This window comes from Colletotrichum abscissum, assembly GCF_030869225.1.
Source record: "Colletotrichum abscissum strain IMI 504890 chromosome Unknown Scaffold_140.1, whole genome shotgun sequence".
Taxonomy (NCBI): Eukaryota; Fungi; Ascomycota; class Sordariomycetes; order Glomerellales; family Glomerellaceae; genus Colletotrichum; species Colletotrichum abscissum.
In genome coordinates this window covers 1-12,533 of record NW_026850033.1, presented here as the reverse complement: position 1 = coordinate 12,533, position 12,533 = coordinate 1, and the positions used below count along the sequence as shown (strand labels likewise).

Sequence of the window (12,533 nt, the reverse complement as noted above, 5' to 3'; positions counted from 1 at the left end):
CCGTGCTCACGTCGTCCGCTCGGTTGGTACGCGCCTTGTGGTGGAATTCTTCTGCGGCCTAGACATAGGTTGTGATTCTCCCAGCTACTCGATTTCTTTCGCTTGCGTTCCCGCTGCTGAGGGTGGATGGCGGCATCACCTTCTGCCGGCAGGTATGCAGGATCTGCGCGCTGCTGCTACACGATTATCCAGCAAGCGAAGTTTTGAGCGCGTTGCTGATAGGACCCTATCGATAGAGTCAGACGTGCCCGTGTTTCGGTCGGCGCCACGTATCGTACGAGAATTCACCACAGCCTATCATGCCGTGCGCGCCAAGATGCACGCGTTGGCGGTCATTCCTGAGGTGTGGTTTACAAGGCCGAATGACCTCCAAAGGGGCCTTGCCGCTGTCTACCGGGCGGCTATAGCCCGAGAGACCAATCCCGATCGGCTGGGTGGCTGGACATGGATATTCTGCTTCGCGGCATGACAGGCTCGAGCTCATCGAAAAGATTGCCCCAACCTGCACGCGGTGTCTAGCGGGCACGACAGTCGCGACCACGTTTCGTGGGTGCTTCGCACAGTGCTGACCGTTATCCTTACGCCATATGTGTCAGTAGCGATGTTTTGTCCCCAGCCTCCGGTTTCGTCAGCAGGCACTCGGCGACTCTTCTGTACTACATATTACAGCATTCAACGAGAAGGGCTTCATCCTGTCGACGACTCTTGCATCTCTTTCCGCAAGGACATCAGAATTCTTGACGCTCACTGTACATGTTCCAGTGCTGTCACTAGCACTCCTCGCCTGCCAGGGTTTGGGCCACACTATAACCACAGAGGACGTACCAATACTCTGGGAAATCGATGTATCTATGGCAAACCCGAATGTTTCGACCACAAGTTTCGCAGTGATGTCGTCGCCTCCTGACGGATGTCGTTTTCTCAACTTTGCGGCCGCTTTAATCGCATTTGTCAAAAACGAAGACGGCGCGAAAGCGCTTGCGCTCTTGATGGCAGCACCGGTATCGGATATTGAACAGAGAGTGCCAAGCTCGGCACACCTGACGATGATTCTCGAAGCTCTTGTCAAATATCTGCCTCAGAACAGGAACGAAGACCTTGCGTCACGATACTCAGCAGCCGCGCGGCACCAGTCCGATCCCGAAGCCGTGGACACTGCTTCTTGGATCCGTGGTTGGGTCGTGCGAAACCACAACAACACTCACGACATCATTCAAGACGACATATCTGCGCTTCGTCGTCAAATTGGGGCATTTCTACATTGGTGCCTGAGACCCGAGTAAAAAAATCGCTGGACGAATCGGAAGGCAAAGGAGGCAGTGGTGTATTCTGATAATCAGCTTCAGGCTTCAGCCACAACTAGCGATGCTCTGATCATCATACGGAATCCTACATTTTTGTGTACCCAATGTCGCCGCTTCTGAATGGAGGTGTTCTGAAGATCAACTTAAAGGCTGTCGCTCTGTGGCCCGGCTCATCTTGGTGCTCGGAGTGGGTTAAGCCTGTGTTCAAGCTGGGATTGTGCGCTCTCAAAGACATGATCGTGTCTCCTGCGACGGGGCAGGTTTTAGTTGAGACACGTTCAGGTGGAAGAGTGCTTAACGTACGCTCCGAAGCCTCCCCCAACCAGGTTCAGTCGATGTATTGCCAGTCGCGTCCAACCTCTTCCCGTACACCAAGTTCTGATAACTACATATGTACAAAGTACAGTACATGACAAAGCGACTCTCTCGGCTGTTGGTCCACGCTTCAGTCCACTAAAGTAAATGCGGGGGCGCACTGTTTGCTGAAAGCTGATGCTGCTCTTGTGTGACAGGAGCAAACAGCTCCACAGCCGTACTGTCGGTGGATGTGGGCCCCGATCGGTAAAAGCTTACTGTCGCTCTCTAGGAAGCTCGCTGAAAGCCAAGGGCAAAGTCTGCTGGCTTCGCCGATATGGGACCTCAAGAACGCAGGAGCCACGCCGAAAAAGGCGTCGGGAAAGGTCACGTCCAAAACATGCTCCGGCCAGGTGCTCCCGGAGCAGATGCTAGCTTCATATGTCGCTGCATCCACAACCTCGTCGCATATTCTGGGCCTGGTCCAGATCGCGCCCACTGGAGGGCAACTACGGCCGTTTGCTCATTCGAAGCTCGCAAGTTGTACACTTACACGACCTATCATGGACCAGGAGCTGAAACTTTCAGGCTCTACCATCTCCTCCTGTGGTTGGTTGGTAATGTGTCCTACAATGACTAGTCCAATGCGGAATCTAGTAGTGGTAAATAGGCACAGCTGAGCGTGGGAATAGGATTTGACGAGGCTGCCTTCTGGACGGAGAGCACAATCTTAGGAGGTTGCGAAAGGAGGCACTTTCCCCTATCAGTATCATGAGTAGGTTCTCATGTAGTTGGTATTGAATGGTGGTCCTTGATTGATGTGCTACTGTAGCCGTGCATTTGTGCTTCTTGACTGCACCTTTCCACCACCAGGATCTTTTCCCCGGAGAATTAGCCTTGCCACCGCCTGTGCACTGAATGCGCATAAGCCATAGCCTCCAGCTTCTGAGGGAAGGTTTTGCATGCACGGATCTCCGCTCATGGGGATTCAGCACCATTTCAGATGTCATTGCCGAACTCGGCGACCGTATTCATCCTGTTTGCTGGACTGTGGACTCAAGCCTGACTCAAGAGCACTTCTGCCTATGCTCGCCTGCGAGACCAATGGTCGACTAATAGAAGGCAGTGGAACTGAACCATTCTCTGCCCCTCCATGTGGGGCATGAAGCGGACGGGAACAGTGCGATCCCTCTTTCGTAACGCCATCACTGGAATTCCGGACTGCTGTAGTGCTGGTATACATTTTCCTTTGTAGCAAAGTCGCCGGCCCAAACTCCCTTCTAGCTCGAGCATCGCTGGATACTGAGTTACTTTCACGGATGGCGAAGGTTGCGAGCACACAGACTTTGCTTTCATGGGCGCATAAATAGAGCCATTTGAAGTAGGTTTGGCCGTTTGGCCGGTCAACTCATTGACTCTAAGCATTAGTTTTTGAGCAGTGACTACTAACATGAAAGAGATACCAGATATGGTTTCGGAGGTGACATCTCAAGGACGGAAAAGACCAACTTCGCTGAGCGTGAACCCTTTCTTGACTTCGTCCAGCCCTTCCCCAAGCAATTTGGTACATATGTCAACCAGCTGGCAAGGTCGTGAGCTTGATACATGATAGACAGAGTGACCCCACCGAGGAGTTTGGAAATCCTTGATCGCTTTCTCAAGCGCGGTGATACCATAGCCTAAGAATGGTGCACAGGGTTCTGGGTCCATTAGGTTGTGTTTAGCCATTTCCTTTGCCAATGCACCAAAGAGGGCAGAAGAACAGCTAAAGTCGCAGCCGGTGAGGCCGCGAAGTAGAGATGTGCCCAGTGTTTCCAGTGTTCCCAGGATACCTGCTATGGCATCCTGCCTTCGAAGGTCGATTTGGTCTGCCACAATCAGAAGGGGTATGTACACAGGGTGGCAGGAATACAAACCGATCAAGTCTCCTCGGAAAGGTAGTCCAAGAGTCGGGAGAGGCCCTTTGCTCTCTGTGACAGCTGTCTTGGTGATGGTCTGGAAGATGTCATCTCGACGAAAGACCACAGCCACGAATAACCATAGAACCAGCTCGCGGTTGCACTGCGACGGCAGTTGTTCTTTGAGGGCGTCGATCCACAGAGTCGAGAAGAATCTAACAGTATTGTAACAGCTGAAGTAGTCAACTAGGACCGCGATCTTGGCAAGCTGTTCCAGGTCAATAAGACGGGGAGTGTCTCCCGTTTTGGCATGGAAAATCTGCATCAAAATGAGGAGAGCGTCAGCGTCCCAGTCCCGTGTTCGGGCATGACGACGGCCATCTCGGGATTGCACCGAGGCCTCCGCCCATGAACCGCAGAGTTGGGCCTTGAAGTAGTGTGATGAGAGAATGAGATGTCGGGACGATACGATGAATTCAACGCGTGAGACCGTAGAAACTGGGCTTTGAAGCCGAGTTTGATCGTATTTGACATCGCAAGGCGAGTCTCGGCTTTCTGGTGTTTGCGGGTGTAACGAGCCATCGTTTGCAACGGGCGAGTCGGCAGCACTCAAGCTTCGACTAACTTCATCTTCTGCAAGCGACAATTCGTCTACACCGAGGCCGCTGATGGTCGCGACCCTTGGAGACTTAGACTCTTCTTGCCTCTTCTTTTTTCTCTTCTCCTTTTTGCTCAATTTCCTGAAGCTGCCTTCTGCTTTTGGTTCTGCCTTTAATGCCGAAATCGAATTCCACGAGACTGGTCTGAGTCTTGCGTGCCCGCCTCGAAAGCGTGTTCCAAGATGCGTCGGGTTGTTAGGCTGGCTGTACAAAATGATTAGCTACGCCGTTCAACCTTATCTCCGAGCACGGGTAGTGCCATTCGTACCATAGGTTAAGTTCCTGAAGCCCGGCGATGGTGCATTGATCCCACAGGGCAAAAGCTGGATTCGTATTTTCTAGGACAAGCACCACGTCCCCATCAGGATCGAGCGTGTGCGAGCGCTCCATAGGGTCGCGTTGCTCAAAGATAAGGTTGGTAGGCGCGGTGCGTAGAGGCGCAGTCATGGCAGATGCTGGTTCCCAGTTCGGCGATGCATTCGAGCGTGGAATGGATAGCCAGAAAGGTGTTGTTCTTAGATTTCATTAATGGCTCTGGACTGCCACATAACTCATCACGGCAAACGTGACGGGCAGGCCAGGCGTTGTGTCACTATGCGTATCTTCCCACGCAAGCTTCCCTTTCGCAATACTGTGCCGTACGCGCGCGCTTAGATGCAGGTCCCTCTAGCCAAGTTGCGCTGAGGCTGTGTCGGCATCCGTATGCTTCCCGGCCAATCGCGCACTCTCGCTATGCACTGCATGACATTCCGCTCGATGAGCTGGCAGTGCCGGGGGCATCGGCTACGTATATCGAGCTACTGTGTACAAACAGTAGTTCTCCAGCCTGCCATGTCTTGAAACCCCCGTGCTCCAGTGGCGCTAACCAAGGTGCCAATCCGTTTGTCAATCCAGCAAGCAAATCGAGACATGCATTTGGGCCGAAGCTGATTCGCCTGGGTGCCTTGAGGGGCGAATGATCGATGCTATCCTAAAGTCAGTGATCACCGACTCATTGGACGGTCCTTGGCTCCACGTCCAATGGGTACACTGATTGTTGCCCCGGACTGTTTATTTCGCTATGGTCTGGGCTCTCCAGAAAACTCAAATCAGATTAGCGTGAAGAGGGGCTTGCCCTTGAACCATTGATTGGGCAGTGTTTTTGCTGACTTCGGAATATCAAGTTTCCGACAACCGCGTCGCCGACCAAAGATGCAGAAGCCCGCGAATCCCCATCCGCTGACTGACGACCACTTACCATCTGCCATGACCGGATTATCAGAACAGATCAAGCGCAATCCCATTGGAAATGGGCTTGATGATGTTCGCAGCACTTTCAAGTCCCTATGCACCAGGGAAAAGACGCCATATTCTACAGATTCAGTAGATCAACTCGGCCAGGAAGGTACGAGCCCTGGCTCTCGCTGCTTAACCCCTCTAAATTATTCATAGATCTTCGGAACCTGACCCTCCCTCTCCTGGTTGCCTTGCAAAGCCACGTCCTTTCAATATCTCTACCATCGAAATCGGGCTGCGGCAGTATACAAAGTGATCTCCTCAGACTTATCTCGGCCGCAGTCTCCGACAGCTTCGACTTCAATCGCGTCAAACCACTTCTGAAAGCGGCTTGCTCTCATAAACTCGATGATGCCACCATCTGGGATCAAGCATATAGTGCCGTTACAGAAACCACGCCACCCCCCCGAAGGATAGCTTCCTCGCTTCAACAAACACCATGGCTGCGAAGCACGAGCAGTTTCACGAACTCATCCGAACACCGCCGATACGTTGACGATATACTGAAGGAGGAGCTAGGCACTATGTACGTGGGACTTCCCGGATTCCGAGATGCGTATTTTGGAAGATTGGACGGACTAGAAGCTGCATCCAAGGGGGTTTTCGATCAGTGCCTTGATGGCCGCGAGCCTGTATTTCAAAATGGCTGGAGGGAATGGCCTCGGGATCCGAACGAAAAAAGCTTGTTGGAGTGGCTTGCCGACATCGTAAAGACGCTGGCGCTACTTGCAAAAGCCCAGAAGTCCAATACGACACATCAGCGGAGCCTTTTAATACAGCCCAACACGCCGATGCATGGTTCGACGGCGGACCGCAGACTGGATGTTGGGTTTGTCGATGATTTAAAGGGACCTCCATACCACTGGAAGCAAATATTAGTACCCGGAGAACTAAAGAGTAATCCGTCTGCCGACACCGCCTCCAAAGCTTGGATCGACCTTGGGAGATATGCGAGGGAAGTGCTAGCCGCACAGGACACCCGACGCTTTGTGATGGGCTTCACGCTCTGTGGATCTCTCATGAGGGTGTGGGCCTTTGACCGGCTTGGAGCCCTCGCATCAGAGCAGTTTGACATCAACAAAGACGGCCTGCAGTTTGTGTCGGTGGTCCTTGGATTTCTGTGGATGGATGAGGAAGGCCTAGGGTTTGATCCAACGGTCATGGTGTCGGACAACGACCGATTTATCAAGATTCCGCGGAACGGTTCTACCGAGCAGATTGTCATTGATGGGGTCATCCTTCGGGCGCGTTGTGTGGCTGGCCGCGCTGTGACTTGCTGGAAAGCCCACCCCAAAGGACATCCAGAAACGCCGCTTGTCATCAAGGATTCATGGCAATATCCCGAGCGCGATGAGGAAGGCGATCTTCTGCGTGAGGTGACGGACAAAGGCATTGTAAATGTGGCCCGGTATTATCACCACGAAACGGTCCGGATTCGTGAGACAGAGGATGACATCTGGAACAACGTTCGACGTGGTCTTGATGTTACGGCAGCGACGAATTACCGGCCGGGACGACAGATACCACCAAGCAAGATGGTAAAAGATGACCCGCGGAAGGGCCGTCCCGGCAGCAGCAAGAAGCGGCCCTCCAGCCAAATCGACTCCGCCTTGCCCCCAAGCAAGCGGTCCTGCTCCATGTCTCCAACAAAGGTGCGAAGCACCCCACCCAATCGGGTTCATCGGCGCATCATTCTCCGGGATTACGGCAAACCCATCTACGAGGCGAGCTCTCGATCAGCATTGCTTGCTGCCCTGGTATGCTGCATTGACGCTCACGAGTCTTTGTCCAAGGCAGGCATTCTCCATCGAGACATATCCATCAACAATCTCATGATCAATGAGGATAGTCGCAACCCATCCTGGCCTGCCTTCTTGATTGATCTTGACCTGGCCATTCGAGAGCCAAGAGAAGGATCCTCTGGTGCAAAGGGAAAGACTGGTACGCGGGCGTTTATGGCAATCGGGGCGCTGCTCGGCGAGCAGCATTCGTTCATGCACGACCTGGAGTCGTTTTTCTGGGTGCTTTTCTGGATATGCATTCATTATGATGCAGATGGCAAAGATGTTGGCCCGACCGGGTTTGATAGGTGGAACTACGAGAGCGATGACACGTTGGCTGAGCTCAAGATGGGTGTAGTTGCTGACGAGCAATACTTTCATCAAAAGATTACGGAGAGCTTCACTACACAATACCAGCCACTAGTACCCTGGGTCAAGAAGCTACGAAGGGAAGTATTTCCTAGTGGGCGTAAATGGAACAGTTCAGAGCCTGGGCTCTATTCCTCCATGAGGCAGGTTCTTGACGATGCACGGAAGGATCCAGAAGTGCTAGCAAACACGTAATGTCATATGAGACTCTACACTGTAGTCAAATAAGTATAGCACGTTCAGCTAAGCTACGAAATATCGTTCTTGTTGCCTTTCCAACAACTGCCGTCCGCATCGCCAGAAATCGATAAGACGCAGATCGTCAATCAAAAGCTTGATACCCCCAGTGGCCTGTTCACCCTTTGAACAGTCGGTGGATCATTTGCGGTCTTGACAGACGATCATTTCGGATATGGGCGAAGACGACCATCCAGAGGACGCATTGAAGCAAGCAAAACCCCTTTGACAATCAATCATACCTCTGATGTCCATCCTCAGGCGAAGGCTCGCGGTATCAGCAAGAGGGCAGCGAGGGTGCACATAACCTCGACTGACGCCGAGGCCAACGGTATCATTTCATGGTAACCTTGACCGAACTCGTGTTCATAACTAGAGGAGGGCAGATCTAGGCAGGTAATTATCTGTAGTAATAGATTAGCACAGATGGGCTTAGAGGAGGCATTCGACAAGGCTGCAATTTGGACGGAGAGCACGGTCGTGGGAGGTTGCAAAGCGAGGCATTCTCACCTCGGGTAAATCTGACCAGTCTCAGAGAAGAAGTTCGTCTGTAACTGGTCTCGGTGCATGCTAACCGAGTGGATGATACAGAAGCCGGGTATTTTTGACCATATTTTGTTTCGATCCTCTAGTGTGTTGTGTACGCTTTTCGCCGGCATCAGCATATTGCGCGGCTGCAATGTAATTACGACAGCTATTATCTAGAAACTATTGACGTCTTTGTACATCATAAAATGCGCCTTTGGGTAAACACTCCGCCGTACTACGAGGTTACCAACCGTCTTCATCCTCTTATCCCAACCAAGCAACAGCAAGGCAGGTGGGGTTCCGGGTTAAGGGTGGACTCGCGTCAATGCTTGCTGATCCCATGTCCCGGTCGACCGTTCCTTCGCCAATACCTCTTTGCCCGCCGTTTAGATCTGTGTTGCCTTGTAGCAGAGGACGAATTTGATTAGCCGGTGTGTGTGCTCTTCCCACCAGGAGCGGATACAATCTCTAGGTATAAGAGCCACGTTCTCGCACAACTGGGTCGTCGACTGACTCCTACTTCACCTCACTTTTCCCCTTCTTAAGACCTACTTATCCGCCATTTTGAATCATTCCTCTGCATCACAGGCTCTCAAATGTCTTACGTCAGATGGTCCAGCATCCCGACATACGAAACCCTATTCGAAGACCTTGGCTACACTACGCCTGGCGAAAGGAAGAAGATCAAAGCGAAGGTCAGAAAATTCAGAAACACGTATTCAGCCGCCAGAAGTCTCGAATGCAAAGGCTTCACCAACTCGCACTTGGCCGAACACCAGAAGGAACTTGGTGACATTGTCGATGCCTTTCTGAATAAACACGCAGAACAGCTGTGGCCGTCCGACGAACATGCATCTCAGCATAACAGACTACAGTACCCTAAAAACGAGACTGAGTGGGTCCATACCATAGGAATCTAGTCGGACAGGAATTGACATCGGTGTGTTTCAGGATTAGAAAAGTGATCTTCAAAGTATTTTGTCGCCAGACTTACTGGGCAGGGAAATACTCGAAGAAGCGAGAAAGGCAGACAACGAAGGCGATGGACAACCAAGACTCCGAAGACTTCGAAGACGACGATCCAAATCCGGAAGACACAGACCGTACGGTGAAGGACGTCTCCAGCCACGTTGTAGGCGGGCACCTTGAGACCATACATGTTGCGCCTGTAACCACCGCGACAATCCTGCATACACCATGCATGGAAACATCGATACACAGATCTACGAAACGACGCGCACCCCCTGTCCGCGATGCTCCACCTGCAAAACGAAATCGACGACGTCTTACAGCGTACATGAGCCGTAGGTCATTCCAGGACGATAATACCAACACCTGCCACGAGCAGGAGAATACCGTGGTAGCCGAGTGTCCGGCTCGAAGCTCATATGATCAGCCGTACGACAACGCAGACTCGGCCGACGGCCCCTCAATGTCAGCGAGTGAAGCTCGTGCCGGAACTAATTCCACTTGCTCAGTCGAATCTAGTATTGCCGACGAAGCCGAGCCCGTCCCAGATTTTCGAGCCTCGAAAGCAACCGCTGGACAGCAGTCGCCAGTCGGAGAAGATACTACCCGTGCTGTGTCCACGGACCAAGCTCTCGCAGAAACGGGCCCAATCGAGAGGACGACTGCGACCACTCAAGAAGAGTCGATCGCAGAAGCACAGGCAGCGAGAAGCTATGATCCGGTCTTACCTGTCTCACATAGGTTGATCCTCGGCGGCGAGGGAACGCGAATTTGGTCCGGTATGAACAAGACAGTTCAGTCTGCACCAGAGGTTGAGTTCACCTACGGCATTACCATACAGTACCCAGTGCACCTTAGGATACCGTGGACCCCCAGGGGTCACCTTGCTTTCAAAACCCTTACCGACATGGAGACTGAACTCAAGACAGTGCTGGAGGAAGGCTTGACCCGAACGACAGGCAAACAGGACTTCACTGACCTGAAGGACTTCCGGATTGAGTCGTGGCGTTTCGATATAAGTGGTCATGGCGCAATTTTAGATTTCGACGTCAAGGGTGGGATAGAAAAACAGTTCGACCACATGAAGAGAAAGGCAAAGCAGGAGATGCAACTAGCGATTCAGAGGTCACCGGAGTCGAGACCGTCGTTCAATATCGAGATTCAGATAGTCACCAGCCGAGATTCGGGGATCAGGCAGACGAGCGGCCGCAGCTTTGATTGGTAGCCTTTTATGTGTTAAATCGGATTGTGTTTCCTTAGATGGAGAATCTTATCTTTCCTGAGACGAAGGTGGCCCGTTACAGTAGAGTTAACCTACTTTGTTGTAGGAGTTGCAAGGAGCAACAATCGGATAACAGAGGAAATTACACGTTCTGAAGAACGTCTTTATATCAACGTTGAAGATTTGGCCCGGGCTTCCATAAGCCAAAGCGTCGTCAGTCCACAAAATCCGCTCACGTAAAGTCAGCAAGGTGCTCTGGAGGCTTTTGATCTCGTTCCACCATGGAAGGTAGTCCTGACTTCCCCCGTAGTTTCCTATATGTATGGGTTCCATGTCGACTTGTTCAAGTTTCCACTTCTGTAGGGTAAGGCACATGGCCTGGAAGAAGTCGGAGGAATCATGATATCTGTCAGTAGATGTGGATGTCCTGCGTTGACCTGAAGAAATGCCGAGGAGCTTTGGGCGTCCCGAGAGAGGTGTGGTCATTGAGTCCGAAGCTCTCCGAATTTATATCTGGCTGGAGCTCTGCAGCTGGGAATGTCGTTTTGAAGGCTTTCGGCTTCTTGGTTGAGCATCTATACTAATTCAAACTTGCCTGAAAAAGTCTAGGTCGATCCCAAATGATGGCGCCTTACAGAAAAGTCTCCAAACCTCCACTTTCATAGACGCCTCTGCGTGGAATTTCTGAGGTTTCGAGCGGCCGACAAGACCTGTCTATACACCAGCAGGGTTATCAGATCAGCAGTCAAAGAACGACCTCCAGTGACACCAGGGGAATTTGCGAGCAGCCGGCTTCCGTTCAGCCACTCTCTCCTGCCCAGCAACAATCCAGATTCCCCATTGTTTATGGATTGGGACGTTTGGGGTGCAAGGTGGTTATGGCCGGACAACAACGTGATTACGGGTCAAGCGTCTTACATAAGCTTTCCGGAATGTAAAGATCCCACACTCTATCGCCAAACTGAATTCGAACTCGAGAAAAGCCAGTGCATTTCTGCCCGACGGCGGCTGGTGATGATCGAATAAAGATTTGGTCCTTCAAGGCCCTTCCGTCATCCACTAGCATGTACTTCTTCGCAAAACCAGCAAGAATCGCGAGCGACCGCGAGATGGGAACGAGGCGGTGGAAGCAGCACATCATATGTCAAGGCTCACCGAGAGTTCATCTATTGTAAAGCCCGATAGGATGAAGCACTATAACTATGGGGATTCTCCAGCAGGCTGACTAGCTGCTGAGCGCCATCACATCCGGGGAGATGAGTACCAGCGGTTTAGAGAATAAGATCGGGGGGCTCTTGGTACGATTTGATTATTAGATGTGAGGAAGTGGTGTGTTATCTGTTTGGCTTGCGAACGATGAAAGCAAGCAACGCAGGATAATCTTCCAAAAAAGAGTATGTTGTTTGTTTGTTACTTTGCCACCGATCTCGCTTCACATGATATGGAGTGTAACAACTGAGATGCTGAGATGGATTGAGTGAATTGAGTCGACGTTGTTGTACACGGTTGAAAGAAATATCTCTTAGTCCCAGATTAAGCCAGGGTAATTCCAGAAGAACGCAATTGCCGAGCACGTGAAAAGAATGTAGGCTGATGCAAGTGTGTGAAGACCGATTGAGTTGGATGGAACTGAAGGCAGGAAAGCAATTGGATTGCCTAGTCACCTTGAAGAGTAGTATGAACCTTGAACAGTCTCATTTCATAAATCTGCTTTCTCGACCCGGCTCTGATCTTGCGCTGATGATTCTTCGAGTGCAATGCTTCGAGTGCACTGCCCTCTCGATTTTGTGTCACGACGATTGAATCGTAGTCGACTTGCCAGGATCGGAACCTGTGAGGTAGTTCAGAGCCATTTCTGCGGCGTCCTCCCTTGCATTGTTCAAGTTCTTCCCGTCGTACCAGAACCGGGCCGAGAGCGTGCGCCCGTGGACGGTCACCCGGCTAGACCAAGCCGTGCGTCCTCCTGCGAAAGAGTCAGTACCGCTCAAATAGCCAGC

The 12,533-nt window shown here is 51.8% G+C and overlaps 5 protein-coding genes across 5 annotated transcripts; 3 read left to right on the top strand and 2 right to left on the bottom strand.

Annotated features, from left to right (window-relative positions):
• Positions 1-890: 890 nt before the first annotated feature.
• Positions 891-1,283, top strand: CABS01_16737 (uncharacterized protein; the record flags this gene model as incomplete). The annotated part of the gene is made up of 1 exon (XM_060550067.1): positions 891-1,283. One exon carries the CDS (start codon positions 891-893, stop codon positions 1,281-1,283), a length of 393 nt encoding a protein of 130 aa, XP_060403633.1.
• Positions 1,284-3,086: 1,803 nt separating this feature from the next.
• On the bottom strand, positions 3,087-4,602 carry CABS01_16736 (uncharacterized protein; the record flags this gene model as incomplete). Its single annotated transcript, XM_060550066.1, has 2 exons — positions 3,087-4,359; positions 4,424-4,602. 2 exons carry the CDS (start codon positions 4,600-4,602, stop codon positions 3,087-3,089), a joined length of 1,452 nt encoding a protein of 483 aa, XP_060403632.1.
• Positions 4,603-5,346: 744 nt separating this feature from the next.
• On the top strand, positions 5,347-7,775 carry CABS01_16735 (uncharacterized protein; the record flags this gene model as incomplete). The annotated part of the gene is made up of 2 exons (XM_060550065.1): positions 5,347-5,539; positions 5,587-7,775. The coding sequence occupies 2 exons, from the start codon at positions 5,347-5,349 to the stop codon at positions 7,773-7,775; spliced, it is 2,382 nt and encodes a 793-aa protein (XP_060403631.1).
• A 1,166-nt stretch (positions 7,776-8,941) lies between these two features.
• On the top strand, positions 8,942-10,539 carry CABS01_16734 (uncharacterized protein; the record flags this gene model as incomplete). Its single annotated transcript, XM_060550064.1, has 2 exons — positions 8,942-9,240; positions 9,297-10,539. 2 exons carry the CDS (start codon positions 8,942-8,944, stop codon positions 10,537-10,539), a joined length of 1,542 nt encoding a protein of 513 aa, XP_060403630.1.
• A 1,787-nt stretch (positions 10,540-12,326) lies between these two features.
• On the bottom strand, positions 12,327-12,500 carry CABS01_16733 (uncharacterized protein; the record flags this gene model as incomplete). The annotated part of the gene is made up of 1 exon (XM_060550063.1): positions 12,327-12,500. A coding segment is annotated over one exon (174 nt), but the record flags the coding sequence as incomplete, so codon positions are not given.
• Positions 12,501-12,533: the final 33 nt, after the last annotated feature.